Raw genomic sequence first — 20,472 nt, 5'->3', positions numbered from 1 at the left:
GTGACCGTCCACAACATCGACACAATACGCCTTCCGTCGGCATGGGTTCTGGCCCGGAGTAGTGCTTAAAGCAGCTCCGGCCCGATCCGTAGGTTCTCCCCAAAGCAACTAGCTAGTTAAAATCGTAAGTAATGCATGCATAACTGTTGGTGTCGTCCATGGCCATGTGAATCAGTTAGCGGCACACTCCGGAGACGAGCCAGCCTCGGGCTGAAAGTCTTCTTAATAAAGATACAAAAAAAAGTTAGAGGCACAACAGCTCGTCAGTAGCCCATAGACTAACGCAAAATGAACTCCCCTAAGAAATTATGACGTTTGAGCGGGTCGCATAATGAACGCAAAATGAACTTTTGGTCGAGAAGACGACCCGCTCAAATGTCAAAATCCATCGGGTGAGTGAATTTCATGAACTCCTGCACAGGTCTATTGAGGACAGGTCATCGTATTTGAAAGTGAGATTGAGATCATTGGAGCAGATTTGTCGGAGTAAGTTGAAAGGAAAGAGCCAAACAGCCGGAGATACCGCCGGCGCGAAGAGAAATAGTGAAGAAGAGATGGGAACAGAATTGCAGGGAATTGCACGCACACGTAGACAGAAGTTAGAGGGAAACAGTGGGAAATTCTAGGCCTAGGCGAAAGCAAGAAATGAAGATAAATGCAATAAAATCCATGTAAACCTTTATTGGACCTTCATGTATAGGAGGGATCAGTGCCAATAGAATTATCCCGATCGAAACCGTTAGGTCGCTTCGCGTTCGTTTGTAGCATATTCTTGTATTTTGGTGTATTTACTGGGTAGTCAGCCCGATTCTGACTTTTGATCGCTTTCCAGTCTTGGACGGGGTGGAACGGGTAGCTTTTTGGGTTGGTCCGATGAGGAAAACCCCCGCCTGAATGACTTTGGTTCAGGTAGGATATCGGAAGAATTTATTCGGGTAATCTTTAGGAATTAGAGGTGTCCGCTCGGAAACGAGAAGTACTTCTAAGCTTTCTTTCTAAGAAAAGTGACCCTTCACCTAAGGAGGGCTCAAGCCGGGCAACGAAAACTTGTTGGGCGGTCTCCTTCCAGGAGTGGCGCATAAGCCACCGAATTATTACATTGAAACTGCTATAAAACTAGAAATACTAGGATAAGAGATCAGCGAAAACGCCATCTTGTTTCCAATCGAACCGTCAAAAGCGGCTCCAATTCAACTTGTTTACATTTTGCATCCATAAGAAGCAAGCAAAAAGTTCTAGTGCTGCCAGTATTATTTTCACCATTTCATGCATTTTCATACTTTGCCAATTCGATAGTTTATCGCTCCGCCGGTCTCTGGTTATAGGGTTGCTAGTAAAAACCACATTTCTTGACCGATTCCTTCGCAACATGTTGCATTCAATCCGGATGGATCCCAATTTTTGATTCATACTGGGTCAATCCTCATTACGACCCCAGAATTATTCCAGAATCCGTTGGGGTTAGTTGTCCCCGGAAATTAACAAATTTAAGTCAAAACAAGTCATGTGACACCTCAAACTTCATGATTTCACAAAGCAATCAATGATCGGAATGATATTTTCAGGGTTTCTGGGTCACACAGTTTCAATCCGGCCACATCGGTCATAATCCGGGGACCTCCAGAATGGCCATTTCCTAAATTGAGCCAAAACAGATAATGGCATACCTCAAACATCATGATTTTACAAAACAATAATGGAAATAATACTCTAAGGGTTCTTAGGATGCTTGGGTTCAATTCGGTCACATCGACCACCTACGAAATAAACATTTTTTAAATTGAAACCAAATAGGACTTGTGCAATCATTGGTTTGTAAAACCATGAAGCGGTGTCACACGACCTGTTTTGACTCAGATTAGAACCATTCCATAGGTTCTTAAAATTGAAGCGGATGTGACCGAATTGAACCCAAGTGGCCCAGGAATGCTGAAAATATCAATCCCATAGTTGCATTGTAAAATCATGAATATTGAGGTGTCACACGACTTGTTTTGATTCAATTTAGGAAATGGACATTCCGGAGGTCCCCCAGATTATAGTCGATGTGGCCGGATTGAACCTGAGTGGTCCAAGAACCCTAACAATATCATTCCCATGATTGTTTTGCGAAATCATGTAGTTTGAGGTGTCACACGACCTGTTTTGACTTGAAATGTGGTTTTTACAGCAGTTTTAATTGTTGGAAGCCCTTTCAAAACAGACGTCAGGGACGGGAGGGTTAATAAAGATAAAAAAAAATGTTCAAGAGATTGAGATCGCTTGAAGAGTCCGAATACCAGGAAGGTTTTTGTGAGGGCCGATCAACGATGAATCAAATGATTACCCGGATTCAAGTTCTTGATAAATTCCGGGAATACAACTTGCAGACGCACCATCTGTTTATTGATTCTAGAGAAGCGTACTATTCAGTGAAACTTAATGAATTATGGTTAATTATAGTAGAGCATGAAATCGCCTTGGTCTGGGGGAGGCTTAAAACTGCATCTTATTGTGCAGCTGTCATTGAGTTTGACATCGCCTTGAAGTTCAGCGGTCTTTGAGGAAATGCTTCTGAATTTGTAATTTGTAATTTGTTCTTTTTTTCACAAAAAATATCGGAAAATTATTCCAAATTTTCTGATGAAGATATGCAAAAGGTTTTTTTAAATTAATTTCCAAGGGGAAATCTCTGAGGAATTTATTATGAACTACACGCCTGTTTCAAATCACTCAGAGACTGAGTGAAATTGTATTGCCGTCTCTTTTTTTCTCACTGAAATCTTACTCAATTTTCGTAAAAAGTGGAACTACTCAAATTTACCGTGAGAAGAGTTCCGTGCCGTCTCAAGATTTTCATGAGAAAAAAAGAGACGGCAATACAATTTCGCTCAGTCTCTGAGTGATTTGAAACGGGTGTGTAGGTGAACTGGCCCGATCTCGCTCGTAATTTGATTTGGGCGTGGCACTCTAGATCGATTTCAATTCGAGCTGATAAAATTATTTCAGAACTCATGAAACCTTGTATTTTGTATTTATAGAATTTGTTAACTTTTCCCATCAAATGCATCAACTTGTTGTACATATAAACACAGCTGATTTCAAGATCAGCTTTCTCGCCAATAGATTGGCGAGAAAATCTTGCTAATCGGTCTACCCGTTAGTGAGTTATATTGTTTCAAAATAAATGCAAAATCATTTTTATGTACAGAGATAGAAGATTATATCAAGCCAAAAGATATTTTAGTTACCAGATAAAGATTGTCGCTGTCGTCGCTGTCCGGAACATCTTTTGCTGGCGAGGATAGGGGAGCTAAATGTCAAAGAAGGAAAATCCATACGATTTGACAGCTTGGTACCCAACATGTTCCGGAAAGCAGAACAAAGGGAACCGAGGCGAAAATCTTTATCTAGGAACTAAAATGTCTTTATCAAGCCCATCTACCCGAAACATAATTATTGTTTTCTCAACCTACCGGTGATTGGCTTTACGCAAGCGGTGCATCTCTTGGCGAACAGCTCTCCGAAGCACTCGGCACAGTACGGCTTCTCGTCGCGGCTGGTGAAACGCTGCCCGGCCAGCGACACCTGACAGTGGGTACAGGTGAAGCACTCGCGGTGCCACGGTTCGTTCTTGTAGGTCACGCCACCGCTAGTGATGATCTGTAAAGGCCGCAAGCGGATGGTTAGTTAGTTTCTATTTTATTTCAGAATCAAACAAATAGTTTACCTTCTTGCACTTGATGCAACGGGTTGCGTACTTCTCTTCGTAGCATCCGGCGCAGTAGATCTCCTGTTCACGGGGGATGAAGGATTTGGTACCGATGGCGGTCTTGCAGACACAGCAGCAGAAGCACTTCTCGTGCCACTGTCTGGTCTTGTATTCCATCTTTTTGGTTCCTGATCGGACAAAAAAATAATACGAATTAGTAAAAAGCACTGATGAATCATTAAGTTGAATATGATGTCACTATTGTCAGAACAAGACTCAGCAATCAATCAATCCTAGTTGTTTATTGATCCTTAGAAGAAATAGTGGACTTAATCCATTTAATTAAATATTTATTATCGAAAGAGCAATTACCGTTAACAAACAAACACTTCAGAATGGGACTCCATTAGGAAGCGTTCAGAAATACACTCAACTGGCGGAATCGCATGTGTGGGCACTTGAAAAGCTTGGTAAAGAAACCTCGTTTTAATAGACCCTCCCCGTTAAAATTGATTAATTTTTATAGTTACAAAGTGTGTTTTGGATCACATAGTACTTAGTAGTTATGTTGAGCGGGTCAGCGTGAGAAAGTGTATCAAGAAACATTTTGTAAAAAAAATATTAGCACTTGTGAAAAGGGGAATTAACGGGGAGGAATTGATCATCTTCCATACCCAAAACTGCACATGTATACGTGATACGTGGTCATATTTTAAAACAGGAAAGATCTATTCTCAATTGGTGGAGAATATGCGCCAACAGATGAGAGCAACGTGATTGAGTCAGGTCAGTGAAACGCATGGCTTGTGCGCGCTGCTCCATTCCTTCTTGAAAACTGCCAGGAAAGAACATTGAACAGACATGGAGAAAAGTTAAACGCGGTAAAGGGCGCAACGATTATCGCTGGAAGTATGAAATTATTATTTTTATGGGCGCATTAAACTGCTATGCCCAGCATCCTACGCGGCGCCGGCCGAGGAGGATGATTCATGGAGGCTGACTGACACGCTACCGTAGAAGGCCTGGAATTCACGCGAACTGTCTAATAAATTAAAAAGCGTGATCTCGTGCTGGATGAAGATGGGGGGTGTCACAAAGTGGTAACCTAAACAACAATTCATAGTCCCGTCGATTGGCGGAGATTCTCGACAAAAGTTATGCTGATTTGCGAACCAAGGGCCGGGATCAGATCAGCTGTTAGCTCCGCTGATGGCTGCTGGGGTCACCGATAGTCGACGAGTGCGGAAGAAGAATTGTGCGCACATTTATAATCCTGTCTGCCCCGCAAGCAAATTTACGATCACTTTGCTGTATAAGGCAATGTTTTCACTTTTCTTGAAGTCATGGGCTATTGAATGGGCTTGACTGCTGGAGCGGACAGTCAGTGTGTGGGCGTGAAGACTTTTCTGTAGAAGGTATAACGTGTGGCGTAATGTTTATAGCCCGTGAAGGCTGCGTTGTTTGAAGTCATACATTTGATCAATTGTCGTTTGTATAATAAAACAATTGTTTAATTTTTTGCTTTCGAAAACAGAAACGGTCGAATTTGAAATGTGTTATCTGATCAGAATCGTACGTAACATTTTAGATTTATGCTGGTTTTATAACACTCTTGAAGAATAAATTATCAAGAGCGTTATAAAACTTTAAATGTTACTTGAAGTGGGAATCTTTTTTTGTACCTATGCAAAAGTGCGAAATTCTATTGTTTCATAGCAGGAAAATATTCGTATTAATGAAAAAGGAAACCCCCAACATTTTCAGACCGGTAGACGGACATAAGTGGTCCTTAAACGGACCTGAAGCAAAAGGAAAAAAGGTCGCCCTCTATACAGGTACATCGATATGCTGCTCATTGGTAATAGGCAATCAGTAATCCCGACGCATCACCTTACATGACATTTTTTTGTTAATAATTACCTTTGACACTAACTACTAATAGTAATGTGAGCTCAGGTTAGTATATTTATAGCAGTTATAGAAGGTCGGGAAAATAACGATTTTGAATACATATTTACATTTTTGTCTGTGTTCTTCAGGATAGAAAAATTAAGCTGCTTTATGGATTGAGCGTCAACTAGAATCAAACCTCTTGTTGGATCTCGTCCAAGCGTGTATCACTCAGTTATGGGACCTACGACTGGACCCAATGTAACAGTTTTCCACTCAGTTTTCCAACGATGGAAGATGAATATGAAGTATCACTCACATCTGATTTGCTACCTTTCTTGAGGAATCTTGTTTCTCAAATTGTGAGTTTTGTGGAAAATAAAATCCTTATGAGTATTTTAGCAAAATAATAAAAACATAGTATTATCTATCACATTTTTATTACAAAAAAAAACAAGCGATTAATCAATTCAAAAACATTTCAGGCTGGTTCAAATATTATGACGTTTTAACTACATTTTATCGTCTATAAATAGTTTAGTAGGCTGCTAGGATTTCTTTGGAATGTTTTTTCAAAAACTTCCAGCAATTCCAAAGTCAAAACCGGGTTTCACTACTATCCAGAAGAAATACGGATCTGCTCAAGAAGTGCTTGGGATATTTTTTCGTAAGTATCTTAAATAATTATTTGGAAAACACATCAACGTTTTTTACAGAAAATTTCAAGAATGATTCCAGAAATTCATACAGGAAGTCTTTCGAAAATAATCTCAGGAATTCCTTCGGATACTATCGGTAATTATTCCGAAATTTCCTATAACAATTCTTCCCACAATTCTAGATTTTTTTAAAACAATTTCCTCAGGGAATTCCTAACGAATTCCAAACGGAATTTTCAAAGAAACTTCCTAAGGAAATTCCGAAATTTCCGACATTTCTTTGAAATTCCTGCCAAAATTTCCACAAATTTTGTTGGATTTTTTTTTTTTGAGAAATTTATTAAAGAATTAAATAGGAAATACTGAAAAAAAAAATTCGAAAGAGTTTTTGACGGAAATTTAAATGGAATTTCCAGATGAAATTTCAGAAAGGAGTCTTAAAGTAGATTCCGAAAGGTTCCTTGAAGAATTTTTGAGGTGGTTGTTTAAATTTCTTGACAGAATATTAGGCCGTTACAAATATTTAATTAAAATTAGGTCCTACTGGTCTCCAAAAGTTCAAGGGGGGGATAATAAAAAAAATACTAAAATAAAAAAACTCAAACACTTTTGTTAAGGAATGTTTTGGAATTCCACAAAATCATTCATTTTTTTTGTTGCCCCTTCAAAATATTATTTTTGGGCAAAAAAAATCCCCTGGGTGGGGGGACTTAATTTTTTTCAATTTTTGTATCGGCCTTAGAAGGTATAAAAAAATTCTAATTAAATTACTGGTGAAATGTCAGAATTTTTTTTTTTTAAATTGAAAGTTTTTTTTCCAATTCCAATTTTAAAAATTCCAGATTGAAGTTTTAAAGAAATTTCGAAGAAATTCCAAGAATTTATTCTTAAAGTTTTCGAAGGAATTTCTTGAGAAATTACTGGAAAATTCTCTTCATGCAATTGCTGAAATAATTACAGAAGCAATTTTTAAAAAAAGTTCAAAGGAGTTCCTAAAGCAATTTCCAATGGAATTCATAAAAAAAATTTTGGATGGTTTTCCTGAAACAGTTTTACGTAGGTATTTCCGAAGAATTTTCTTTAATAATTTCGACAAAATTTCTAAAGGATTTCCTTGAAGTAAGTGTAAGTGTCTACTACCAATGGGCTTTATGTGTGAGCTCTTTGGTGTGGGGGTAAGTGAAGGGTATTAAAAAAAAAGAAAAAAAAAGTATTAACTAGTAAAGTATTAGCTTTGTAAAACTTAGAAGAATTCGTTGAGGAATTTTTGAAGGAATTCCTGGGTAAATTTCTGGAAGAAATTTTCGAAGAAGACGCAAAGATCCTTAAAATGTTATCAAAGGTTTTCCTATAGGAATTTTTAAAGGATTCTTCAGGGAAAATCTGGAGAAATTTTTAAAATTCCTTCTTTGAATTTTTGGAAGGAATATCTTCCCTTTATAAATGAGGGGGTCTAACGCAAAGTAGTGTAGGTGACAAAAAGTTAGTTTTGAGAAAAATGGTTGCAAAGTTTTTCAATATTTTTTTTGCTTGATACAAATTGTATGAAAGTTGAAAAAATACTAGTTTTCTGTGAATTTCAACATTTTTTTTTATTAACATCGTCCAAACTATATCAAAAAATTGCCGCAAAGCACAAGAACCAAAGCATTTTTTGCTGTAATCAATTCAATTTTAGCCAAAATTTCACTTATATCCCTCTGTTTTTAACCCCCTCAAATGAATTTCTGAATAAATCTGAGAAGTCATTTCCTGAGAATTTTCTGAAAGATTCTCTGGAGGAAATTCCTAAGGAATTCTTAAATGAATTCCCAGAGAAATTCAAGAATATTGGAAATTCTTTTCGGAATGCCTTTGGAAATCCCTTTAGGGATTCCTTCGGAAATTCCAGAAGAAAATTTCGGAGGATCTACGCGATTCGAGGGAATGGAATTTCTGATGAAATCCCTTAAAGTATCGCTAAAGGGATTTTGAAGGAGATTCCGAGGAAGTTTCTAAAAACAATTAGCACGCCGAATAGCGTGACCAGAAAATCATGAGAACTAAAGTTTCAAACAGCAGGTTCTCAGGTGTCTTTTGACCGATTTTCACAATTCTTTTATGGATGTCTTACCCATCTCATCTAGTTTTACCATACTGGTGAGTTATGTTTCTAGGGATGCTCATTTTTTTCCTACAGGGGCGTGAATAAGAATGTTTTCTTTTTCAAAATATGGTAATATTTATTTTACATGACATATTTCAGTGTGAACAACACTTACAGGTTCCAAAAAGGTTTTATAACACTATTCTAGCATTGACTATACTATGTGTGAACAATATGCTTCTTCTGGACATCCCTAGCGACTCCAAAATGACCTCTATGACTGATGAAAGATGATATGCAAATTTTGCCGAAGAAAACTACGGAAACCCATGCCAATGGAAACCCGTCATGTCAATGCTAGTTCCTGAAGACTTCCTAAAGACGATATTCCGGGGGCAGCAGGGACAGCATGATGTCCAAGGGCTTGACGACCCCTCCCCAGCTGTCTGCGAGTCAGGGAGAACTGCCTAGGGCGTGGTGGGATTTAGCAGTGGGCTCTGCTAAAATCCCTCCCAAAAAACCACAAGTGCCCGTAAGCGGACTCTATCAAAGCGACTGTGTGCCGCTTCAAAAGCACAAGCCCAGGGAGTGCCAATTGGCATGTGGAGTGTCCCTACTTCGGTAGGGTAGTGCGTGAGCTGCTTCGGCAGGGAGTGAGTGATCTGTTTGTGCTGAGGCAGGAGTGTCATAGCGCGTCACCGCTATTGTCACCTCGAAGCGCAGCAGAAGTCTGAGTATGGACTGCACATGCTAAGGTAAGAGTGTCGTAGCGTAGTATCGTTGATTGGTCCCTACATACCGCTATCGACACCTCGAGGCATGGCAGTGGAGTGTTAGAGTGAGTTGTGGAGTGTACCTACTTCGGTAGGGTAGCGCGTGAGCTGCTTCGGCAGGGAGTGAGTGATCTGGTTGTGCTGAGGCAGGAGTGTCATAGCGTGTCGCCGCCGCTATTGTCACCTCGAAGCGCAGCAGAAGTCTGAGTATGGACTGCACATGCTGAGGTAGGAGTCGAGGTATCCCATCGACACCTCGAGGCATTGCAGTGGAGTGTTAGAGCGAGCACCCGAAAAAGGGTCACATGGAGCGAATGGTCTTTGGAGAAGCTGCTTCGGCGGCAGGGTAGCAGTGGGTTGTACCCACACACCTACAGTTGTGCACATGTGGTGCATGGGGAGTGTCCCTGCTTCGGCAGGGTAGCGTGTGGTCTGCTTCGGCAGTGGTGTGATTGATCTGCTCGTGCTGAGGCAGGAGTGTCGTAGCGTAATATCTGTAGGCCCAGGCAGTTACCGCTATCGACACCTCGAAGCGCAGCAGAAGTCTGAGTATGGACTGCACATGCTGAGGTAGGAGTCGAGGTACCTTCTCGACACCTCGAGGCATGGCAATGGAGTGTTAGAGTGAGCACCCGAATAAGGGTCACATGGAGCGAATGGTCTTTGGAGAAGCTGCTTCGGCGGCAGGGTAGCAGTGGGTTGTACCCACACACCTACAGTTGTGCACATGGTGTGCATGGGGAGTGTCCCTGCTTCGGCAGGGTAGCGTGTGGTCTGCTTCGGCAGTGGTGTGATTGATCTGCTCGTGCTGAGGCAGGAGTGTCGTAGCGCAATATCTGTAGGCCCAGGCAGTTACCGCTATTGACACCTCGAGGCATGGCAGCGGAGCGTCCGGGAGAGCATCCAAGTAAGACTCAAATGGAGTGAATGGTGTGCGAGCACCCAAGTCAGTCTCGCGTGGGACGAGTGCCTGTGTGAGCGATAATGAGCGAGTACGCTTAGTACTGCCGTCCCCCCCAGAAGTAGTACTGCGAGGTAGTTCCTGGGGGAAACGATGGTGGAGCCCAAGGGAGTTTAGTCGGTATTACCGGTATGGTCGAGTCCGACACTCCAGTACACTTCCGTGCGGTAGTTTGGCAACTACAATGCACGTGTACTGGGTTAGTGTGTAAATGCATTCTCCCTTGTAAAAAAAAAAAAAAAAAAAAAAAAAAGAAGACGATATTCCACTCAGTTTTGCCCAAACCAGATGTTCTAGGCTTTCCAAACTGTTCTGGAGTTTGGATCAATGCGTCTACCGGGTCAACTGCGCTCGTTAGCTATCTGAAGTTGACCAGTCATGTCCATACAAGTCCTTAGAGCCCATGTGTTATGCACAAACCAGGTGTTCTAGATTGTCCGAACTGTTTTGGAATTGGGATCAATTAGACTACCAGGTCACTACGCTCGATACAAATCTGACACAGACCAGTCATGTTCATACAAGTCCGTAGTAGTCCGCCGATGAATTTCTTATGCCGCTGTTTCTGGTAGAATTTTCCAAGGAACTCTAGAAGGAATTATTGGAACAACTTTCGGAGGAATTTCTTGTTGAAATCCAGAAGGAACTTCCGGAGGAATGTCTGGAAGAAATTCCGGAGGAATTCTTGGAGAAAATTTCGGAGGAATTCCAGGAGGAACTTCCGGAGAAATTCCTGGAGAAACTTCAGGAGGAATTTCTGGAGAAACTTCCGGAGGAATTCATGGAGGAACTTCCGGAGGAATTCCTGGAGGAACTTCCGGAGGAATTCCTGGAGGAACTTCCGGAGGAATTCCTGGAGGAACTTCCGGAGGAATTCCTGGAGGAACTTCCGGAGGAATTCCTGGAGGAACTTCCGGAGGAATTCCTGGAGGAACTTCCGGAGGAATTCCTGGAGCAATTCCTGGAGGAACTTCCGGAGGAATTCCTGGAGGAACTTCCGGAGGAGTTCCTGGAGGAACTTCCGGAGGAATTCCTGGAGGAACTTCCGGAGGAATTCCTGGAGGAACTTCCGGAGGAATTCCTGGAGGAACTTCCGGAGGAATTCCTGGAGGAACTTCCGGAGGAATTCCTGGAGGAACTTCCGGAGGAATTCTTGGAGGAACTTCCGGAGGAATTCCTGGAGGAACTTCCGGAGGAATTCCTGGAGGAACTTCGGAGGAATTCCTGGAGGAACTTCCGGAGGAATTCCTGGAGGAACTTCCGGAGGAATTCCTGGAGGAACTTCCGGAGGAATTCCTGGAGGAACTTCCGGAGGAATTCCTGGAGGAACTTCCGGAGGAATTCCTGGAGGAACTTCCGGAGGAATTCCTGGAGGAACTTCCGGAGGAATTCCTGGAGGAACTTCCGGAGGAATTCCTGGAGGAACTTCCGGAGGAATTCCTGGAGGAACTTCCGGAGGAATTCCTGGAGGAACTTCCGGAGGAATTCCTGGAGAAACTTCCGGAGGAATTCCTGGAGAAACTTCCGGAGGAATTCCTGGAGAAACTTCCGGAGGAATTTCTGGAGGAACTTCCGGAGGAATTCCTGGAGGAACTTCCGGAGGAATTCCTGGAGGAACTTCCGGAGGAATTCCTGGAGGAACTTCCGGAGGAATTCCTGGAGGAACTTCCGGAGGAATTCCTGGAGGAACTTCCGGAGGAATTCCTGGAGGAACTCTTGGAGGAACTTCCGGAGGAATTCCTGGAGGAACTTCCGGAGGAATTCCTGGAGGAACTTTTGGAAAAATTCCTGAAGGAACTTCGCAGGACCTTCGGGAAGAATTCCTGGATAACTTTCCGGATGAATTCCTGGAGGAACTTTCAACCAATTGATCCAAACAGTTTGGAAAACCTAGAACATTTGGTTCGGGTATTATTGAGCTTAGTGTGTTTTCATTATTTATATAGATGTGATTGGTTGCTGTCAGATTTGGATCTATATATTGAACATATTTACACATCAAAAGTACCGCCATCGGGGGCGACAATGGGTCTGGGGGTGAGAATGGGTCATGGCTCTCACCGGCAGCCTGGAGGTCGTAGATCAAAATCGTTCAAAAAGGTCTTATATTTTAGGCTTCTTGCCTTCAGATACATTCAATCCAATCTACAAGCATTCTAAGTAGTTGAAACAGTGACCCATTCTCACCCCCATTTGACCCATTGTCACCCCCGACGACGGTAGCTCTAAAAGTCACGAAAAATCGAAAACAAAAAAAGTAGATCAAAATCCTGTTTTTTTAGGGACACCCTAATCCAAGTAGGTGATCGCAGCAAGCCATGCGCGCGGAAGGTTGCTTTTGAACTTTCTGTCAAGTTTTTGTTCGTTTCCCCAAGAATTAGATTCGGCTGATGTAAATATTTTGCATATGTACTAGAGGAGAAAAGTTTAAGTTATTTGAAGTTTGAGATCTGGTGACAATTACTCATGTGTATTCTTATTAGAGCGCGCGAAATCGTGCGTGTAGTTTGTATACGCGGATGTATTTGGTGAAAATATGTTTGAATGTGTGATAATACCAGGAAAATATGGATCAACAACGAATTGCTCGGAATAGCGCTGAAAGAGTAGTGATTTTTTTAGTGGACACTAGTTGTGGTCTTTTCTTTCTCAGTTCATTTATCAGGAATTTGATCAATTTGGTGAGATTGTTTCAATATGTTTTTATATGATTCCAAAACTAAATTTGCGCTGGATTTAAAAATCCGGAAGTTTGTTTATGGATCCATTATCCAATTGATAATGGTAGCATAAACAGGCGGGGCTTATTGCAAGTGAAAGTGAGTTACCAGGCAGTCTGAAATGGGTCACTGGAGCTGCAGTAGAGCTAACACCTTCTAACTCCCGGGCTAAAGCTGACTTTATTAAAGACAGCTTTCTTCCATAATACCACTGCCGGACAGTGGGGGTTAGATTGAAGATACACACACCCTAATCCAAGTAGGTAAAATTTCTCTAAATTAGCCAAATTGAGAGCTTCAGATAAAGTGTTTTTAGCTAATTTAATTGGAATAAGTTACGCTATAACTTTGTAGGACATCACATGTCAGTATTTTGTAAAATATTTTTTCGCAGGGGTTATGGCAATATATGGAAGATTGATTTCTGAACAGTAGGAGATGGTTTTGATTAAACATACCTTACATTAGCTTTCAACTCGACAGTTCAGGGACAAAATTAAAGTCAATTACTTGTACTTTTTTATTTTTTTCAAGTTTTTAAATCGTAATAGTCACCAAAAAGCGTATTTTAATATTATCAAAACTTTTTTAAACTTGCAAAAATACACGGAAGTTGGCCTTCTCATGGGCCAAACACAATTGATACGTTTGCGTGCGTTTTGACAGTTTTCCCATGAGAAAACTTTGCGTGCGTTTTGACAGTTTTCCCATGAGAAAACTGTCAAAACGTACGCAAGCGTATCAGTCTGGAGAAACAAGACGATGGTTTTTTACTGGTCCGACGATTCGGTTGATGGGTCTTTTATCCAAAATTTACAAAAAAGCAAGCATGAAAAGCACCCTTTTCACCACTAATCGAACGTGGTTTACAATCATTAACGAAAGACGGTAGACTATACGACCCTTGAAAAAGGCCACAACCCATCGGCCGAAACGTCGGGGAAGTAAAAAAAATCATCGTCCTGATTCTGCCGGTTTGAGAAAGCCAACTTCCGTGTATTACATCTTATCCAGTCAAACAACACCCTCTAAAAAAATGTAGAAATGAAAAAAAAAAAAAAGATATGATGAAAACAATATTTTTAAGCGGTTGTCGGCATAAAACGTGACTTCTTCTCTTCATTGGCATTACATCCCCCACTGGGACATTGCCGCCTCGCAGCTTAGTGTTCAATTAGCACTTCCACAGTTATTAACTGCGAGGTTTCTAAGCCAAGTTACCATTTCTGCATTCGTATATCATGAGGCTAACACGATGATACTTTTATGCCCAAGGAAGTCGAGACAATTTCCAATCCGAAAATTGTCTAGACCGGCACCGGGAATCGAACCCAGCCACCCTCAGCATGGTCTTGCTTTGTAGCCGCGCGTCTTACCGTACGGCTAAGGAGGGCCCTTAAAACGTGACAGATCTTCAAAAGTAATAAATTTACGAACTTGGCGTCTTCGACAAAGTTTTTCAGGAGAAGTTTTTTATTTATTTATTTATTTGTTCCGTCTTCGACTGGGTCGTACAACTTTTGTAAAGATACAAATATTTTTACTGATAAAAAGTCTGGTAGACACTATTACGCTAAATCGCATAGTAAATTGGACGCCTTGAAAATTCCATTTTAGCCTTTAGAAAATCCCTCGAAACCATACAAATTTAAAATGGCATTTGCTTAGTCAGCTTGGTGGTTATAAGGCTACCGCTCCTGCCTCATACGCAGAAGGTCGTGGATTCAATCCCAGGCCCATTTTATTCTCCTACTTTGTATCTTTTTCTATACAACTTATCCTGTTCTAGCAATCGCTAGAACTGGAAATGGATTCCATACCGTTTTCTATCTTCTACTGTTCCTATAATTTGACTAGTTCTAGCAGGGAACTGTTAGAATTCGAAATGAGCGAAAAAGCTCGTTTCAACATCCAATTAGAATATACCACCCTCCCCAATTCTTTCCCATCTTCGATGACCGTGAGGACGTGGCCAGCGCTATTGACTATTTAAAATTACTAGAGTTTTCGGACTATGTACATTGTGTACAAATCCCATGTATCCATCTATTGGTTCCCTGTGCAATAGCGATTGTTCTGGTCAATCACGAAGTAGCAACTACGAAATGCACGGTCATCATGCTCCTCAAATCAGAAGGATATTCAGAACATAAGATTGAATGAATGAGGTGGGGCAGAATAGATTTTTTGAACCACCCTAATATCCAAATCTGTAATAAACATAGACCCAAACTAATGATAAACTTCCATTTTTGGAGTCACCATCATCCAAGTGTTGTTATAAAAAAATACCGGACCACTATACTGACACAAGCAAAATTAATATGAACAAGTCTGATTCGCAATTGGACTCCCAGTCTGAAACCACTATGAAACCTTACTTAATCAATTGATCAATTACACAGGAAGTGGAATCGACTGCACTTCCGACTCGATAGACAAACCAGCTGTACATTGGGTCTCTCCTCACGACGAGTGCACTCAGTTGCGACTATCGTGGTGGGTGGGATGCCATATGTGCCTTTGGTAGATCGACGAACATTGCCCTCCATACATCATAGATCGAATTGCAATTAAGCGTTGCTTGATGCCCGTTTTTCTTGTCGTGTCGTGGGTGGATCGATCTAGATCTGAATATGAAACATGGAAAAAATGCCTACCTGGTGAGGTTGGATTTTATTTGAGGTAGAAATTGATTTAGTGCTGTAATTAATACCAATAAACTATTTGGGATGTAGCAATCTAAATTTGGTCAAACAATCTGGCCCATAACGCAAGTTGGATTCAAATTTTGTTTCGTCTATTCAGTACACAATGTCTGATGGATGTTGTGAGTGGGCGCCCCGCAAATCTTCCTGGATTGGCGGATCTGCGGACTCAAATGACACTTGTTCTCATTTGTTGCTCCTAGCGCAAGCAAAAAAAATACTTGGCCAAATGACCTCTTGTTTGGTAAAATATGGAGTCACATTATTTATTTGAAATTCAAATTTTTCGCTCGCAATTTTATTGCGGCGCATATTAAGACTTATTGAGGCATAACGATTGATTGCTGATCGTTAATATGGAGTTCACCGGTTTTATGGTTGCACTATGAGACGTGGGAGATATGTCCATGCACGAAACGTTTATGGGACTCATGTGCATCAACTCAACAATGACAAAAACAACAAAATCTGCATTTGTTTCTAATAGTATCAAGCATTTTACGATCGTTAGGAAATACTTAAAAACAAAAGTTAGGCTTCCGCTATGAAGGATAAGAATTCGTGATCAGTTTGATCGATGATAGATCTGTGTCCAGATTGACCTTTCTCGAATTGAAATCCACTTTTTAAAAACAACTTAACCTTCTTACTCAGTCTTCCGCTCCATATAAAAACGGTTGAACATGGAAAAGATCATTGAGCATTTGGTGACAGATCTCACATTTGCATTTGTTCAATATTCCCGCACAAGATTGTAGATGACAGATAATAATGATTTATGGAACTGAATTTTCCTAATTTTAACACCTGTATTGAATGAAAGTGTAGGATATAATAAAATATCACGAGAAACCGGCCGAATTCAACAGCATCATTGGTATTAATGTTTTTAGGGTTATAAATGCAACCGCATTCTACGCACGGTTGATTATAATGGCAAAACAGCTCATGCATATAAAATAGTTGGTGGATTATCTTCACAAGTCTACAAAAAGTGCATATTACAAACTCGTCTTCTAGACGTGACTGTACGCAATGACTTTTATGGTTGTTCCCATTGCCATTATCGTAGAAGACGTTAATAGACGCCGAGTTGACATTTCCATATTTTATAGTTTTTAAATCGTTTTTATCGATTAATTTCTAGGGATTAAAAGTTGTTCGCTTCATTAACGGTTCCGCAGTACAACGTCTAACCTGACGAGTATTGAACGTCAATCATTGCAAGTTGTTGCATTCGTGTTCAACCAATTAACGATGAAGCAAATTGCCCGCAAAATATCCAACCGATTCTCCTTTGTCGCCCAGATGCTTCCTCTCGGAAGTCATAAAATTTCACGCACAACTAAATGTCAGCACAATCGCAAAACTGGAACGTGACTATAAAACCTCATTTTATTATCATCTGATCGATGAACGATCGTGATAAATATGGATCGATCAAGTAGTAACACCAGTGGGAGTCATTCACGGTTGTCAATTTGGTCACACATTGGCGCCCAAATGAAACCGAGGTAACGGAAAAACCGAAGAAAAAAAAACAACGCAAAAATTCCTTGCGTCAATTAATCGATCAATGTTTGATCCCCATATTTGGAACGGGTTGCGAGTGGTTACATGCGACATTTCTGAAAAGCTGCGGTAGAGAGGAAAGCCTTTGTTAGTTAAGTATCGACATTGACGACACGGATTGGCGAGATGCGGATGACCATATAAACGAACGCGGTAGCGATCGTAACCCTCCGATGGAGCCACCTACGCACGTTCGATTTCACTCGATATGGTTTCTGGCGTATTGGCGCCCAACAAATCACAAAAAAAGAAAGATCGCAACTCAGATCGGCAATCTTGTTGTTGACTGATTCAGTTGTACGCGCTCTGTACCACCAACCAGAATCGATGTTTGTTCTCCCAAGAACTCCCAAGTGTGGGCTTCGCATTCTGCACGTGTAACATCTGAAGATCAAACTGGTTTGCATTGATCGACACAATTTGCATAAAATTCTCGTTCCGAGAAAATTTTTCGGCACTGTTAGCTTAACCAATGTAGATTAGTCATAATGAAACCAACTCAAATGATCTCAATTTTGAACGGACCTGTGCAGAAATCGGACAAATTAGCCACTCAGCTTCAAATTTGACTCGAGTAGATCGCTGTGAAGTGCCTGCTTGTTTTTTTTATGGAACCGGAATAATAGAAACGAGAGTGGCTCGGGTCGAGGTGCAGGTGCCGATGACCGTTGACGACTTGTTTGGTGAGATGACGCAAGAGGGGAATACTTCACCAGATATACTTAGTTGGTTATGCGAAAATGACGCTTTGGAACAGTTTGTTTTTTCGAAAGTAACATTAGATCACCGTCTTCTCAGGTTTGATATCGTGCTTGCTGTAATTGTCAGGTGAAAGCGAAAACATCTTTTTTCTATAATATCGCGGGCAGCTTGTACTTTCGCACAAGCAAGTATGAGGAGAATATCAACTTTAAAACTATACTTTAGAATTTTTTTGAAGGGTCTCAGCAAATGACGATGATTCGATGATGATAACATGATGATATGCTAGATGTACCAGTCGTGGCTATAGCACCAGTTGTCGCACTAGTGCATTATACACCAAGTGGCACATCACATCACCACAAAACGTTTTCCGATCAGTGAACCATATTCATATGACACGATAACACCTTTAAGCTCCGACAAATCCAACAAACTATAATTATAAAAAAAATCATTTTGCTTAATTTTTGTCGTCCTTTGCACCAGTTGTCGCACTCTAGTGGTTCCATTATAGCCAATCCCAGTAGAATACGAAATTAAGAATAGTGTCATAATTGGTACATGCGTTCCTATTATGGATTAAGCAATTTTGTGTACTATCACGAATTTTGATGCGGTTTTGACATTTGTTCTAAGGATCAGGAAGGGAAATCTTCCGCATGACTTATCAACACCACCCATATGCCTTTTTTATATCTTTAAAAAAAGTTGTTCCTAACTATGGCGACGTTTGGCACACTCACCCTATGTACTCCGAGTTGTAAGATGTAATAATAAAGCTACGAAAGCGATACGGCTTTTTCGGAATTTCGAAGGAATCCCTTTGGATTTCTACGGTAAATTCTTTGTATTGTTTATAAGAAAATCTTCAGAAATTTCACGAAAAAATGTTTGAAAGGGAAAGCTCGCTCGATCAAAAGTCATTCGGCGGAAAGCCATTTGACCGAATGACACGTTGAGCTGAAAGCCATCTACGCGAACTTCATGTGACCGAATTTAACGTTTGATCGAAACCGGATTGTCCGGATTTTTCGACCGAACTAACAGTTCAGTTTCGGCCGTATGTGGGATACGGCCGAAACTGAACTGGACTGTTAGTTCGGTCGAAAAAGTCGTTTGGCCGAATAGGTCGTTTGGCGGAAAATCCCGTTTGACCGAAACAGTCGTTTGGTAGAAAGAGAAAAATGGCAAAACAGATCATACTGCCAAAAATGTAATTTGCTAAATGGGTAATATGAACAAAAATGTTGATAAATTCGGCAAAATGTCGGCAAATTACGTTTTCGGTCAAATTACTCTTTCAGCCATGTAGTCCTTGTAGTCCTTATGAAGCAAGCTTCGGCGTATCAAATTTATTTCGACGATTTGTATGCTCTTCTTATTTGTTACCCAGCGGTAAAAATATTGAAATTGTTGAAATTTGTTTCAGTAGAACCCTTATTGCAAGACACCTGAACATCGCACTCTTACCTCAACGGTGGGCTTCTTTTCTTGTGGATCTTTCGCTTTGGAAGTGGTCTTATTTTGGCTGGAGATACGGGTTTGACATCAGAACTTGAAGGCTCACATGCTTACTCATGCTCTGCCCGTTCCTGCGTAAATTCATTCAGTTAATGACCTTGACTTCTTGGAAAACCAACCGGATTAGGGGCCGTACAATAATTGCGTAAGCACGTATGGGGGAAGGGGGGATTTGTCATTTTCTTACGCTCCATATAAATAAAAATTTGATCAACACGTTTTGGCCGAGAAAGGTTTGTTCTCGAAAGGGAGACACTGGCAAAAGGACATACAACTTGCCATTTGCTCGAAAATGTCGCCTCGGTGAAATAGCCGTTTGGCCGAAATGATCATTTAATAGAAAAGGCCATTTGACCGAAAATACGGCAGAAAATGTCATTTGCTGTACGGGTTATATGGCCAAAAATGTCGACTAGTCTGGTCAAATGATTGTTTCTGCCAAACGACCATTTCGGCTAAACGGAATTTTTTGACCGAATGACCTATTCAGCCAAACGAATTTTCCAGAGAGAAATAGACGTCTCTTTTAGAACAAAATGCAATCCAAAATATTCATCATGGAAACATTATCACCCAATGCTAAATCAGCTGTGTGTGGACAATCAGCAACCAGATGGCGGTAGTGTGCGTCAAACATAACCAAAATCGGTAGAAGCGCCATCGGTGGTCGATTGATCACCTACAAAAAAATGAAACCTCCGTTAAAAAGGAGAACCTTACAATTATCTTAGAAAGGACACTTAACGACAAACGTAATTTATGAATGTAAGTCATAATTAGTAAAAAAAAAACAAATAATTTTGTATTCAAAAATTTCAAATTAAATTATCCCCTAGTATCCCCTGAAGATGGTACTAATCAGTGCCGAAACGTAGGGACGAACATAAAATTATCGTTTTGACCGAGTTCTTGGACTGCACAGCCGAATATACCAACATAATTACAGATATTACAGTCGAACACTTTCACTGTCCCGCGCACGCAAAAAAAAGCGTTCATGAATTCGTGAACTAACAAGTTCACGGTGTATTTTTTCGTGAACAACAGTCACGGATTCGGGAACACAGGCACGTTTCCTGGAACGTTCTGGAAAACGTGACTGGTGTTCCCGAATCCATGAATTAAATCACGGTGTATTTTTGCTGTTTCACGAATTCGGGAACGCTTTTTTGCGTGCGACGGAAAA

General features: G+C 40.8%; 1 protein-coding gene across 2 annotated transcripts in view; it reads right to left on the bottom strand.

The window, feature by feature from the left end:
• Nucleotides 1-20,472, bottom strand: part of LOC134204903 (four and a half LIM domains protein 2-like) — an 84,155-nt gene that overhangs the window by 11,441 nt on the left and 52,242 nt on the right. For both annotated transcript variants that reach the window (XM_062679697.1, XM_062679698.1), the window contains 2 exons: nucleotides 3,710-3,879; nucleotides 3,456-3,642 (listed from right to left, as the gene is read on the bottom strand). In XM_062679697.1, the coding sequence (XP_062535681.1) occupies nucleotides 3,456-3,642; nucleotides 3,710-3,879 (357 nt within the window). The remainder of the gene's footprint in view (nucleotides 1-3,455; nucleotides 3,643-3,709; nucleotides 3,880-20,472) is intronic.

This window comes from Armigeres subalbatus, unplaced genomic scaffold (genome assembly GCF_024139115.2).
Source record: "Armigeres subalbatus isolate Guangzhou_Male unplaced genomic scaffold, GZ_Asu_2 Contig948, whole genome shotgun sequence".
Taxonomy (NCBI): domain Eukaryota; kingdom Metazoa; phylum Arthropoda; class Insecta; order Diptera; family Culicidae; genus Armigeres; species Armigeres subalbatus.
The sequence above is the reverse complement of the archived record's forward strand: the minus strand, read 5'-3'. Positions and strand labels throughout refer to the sequence as shown.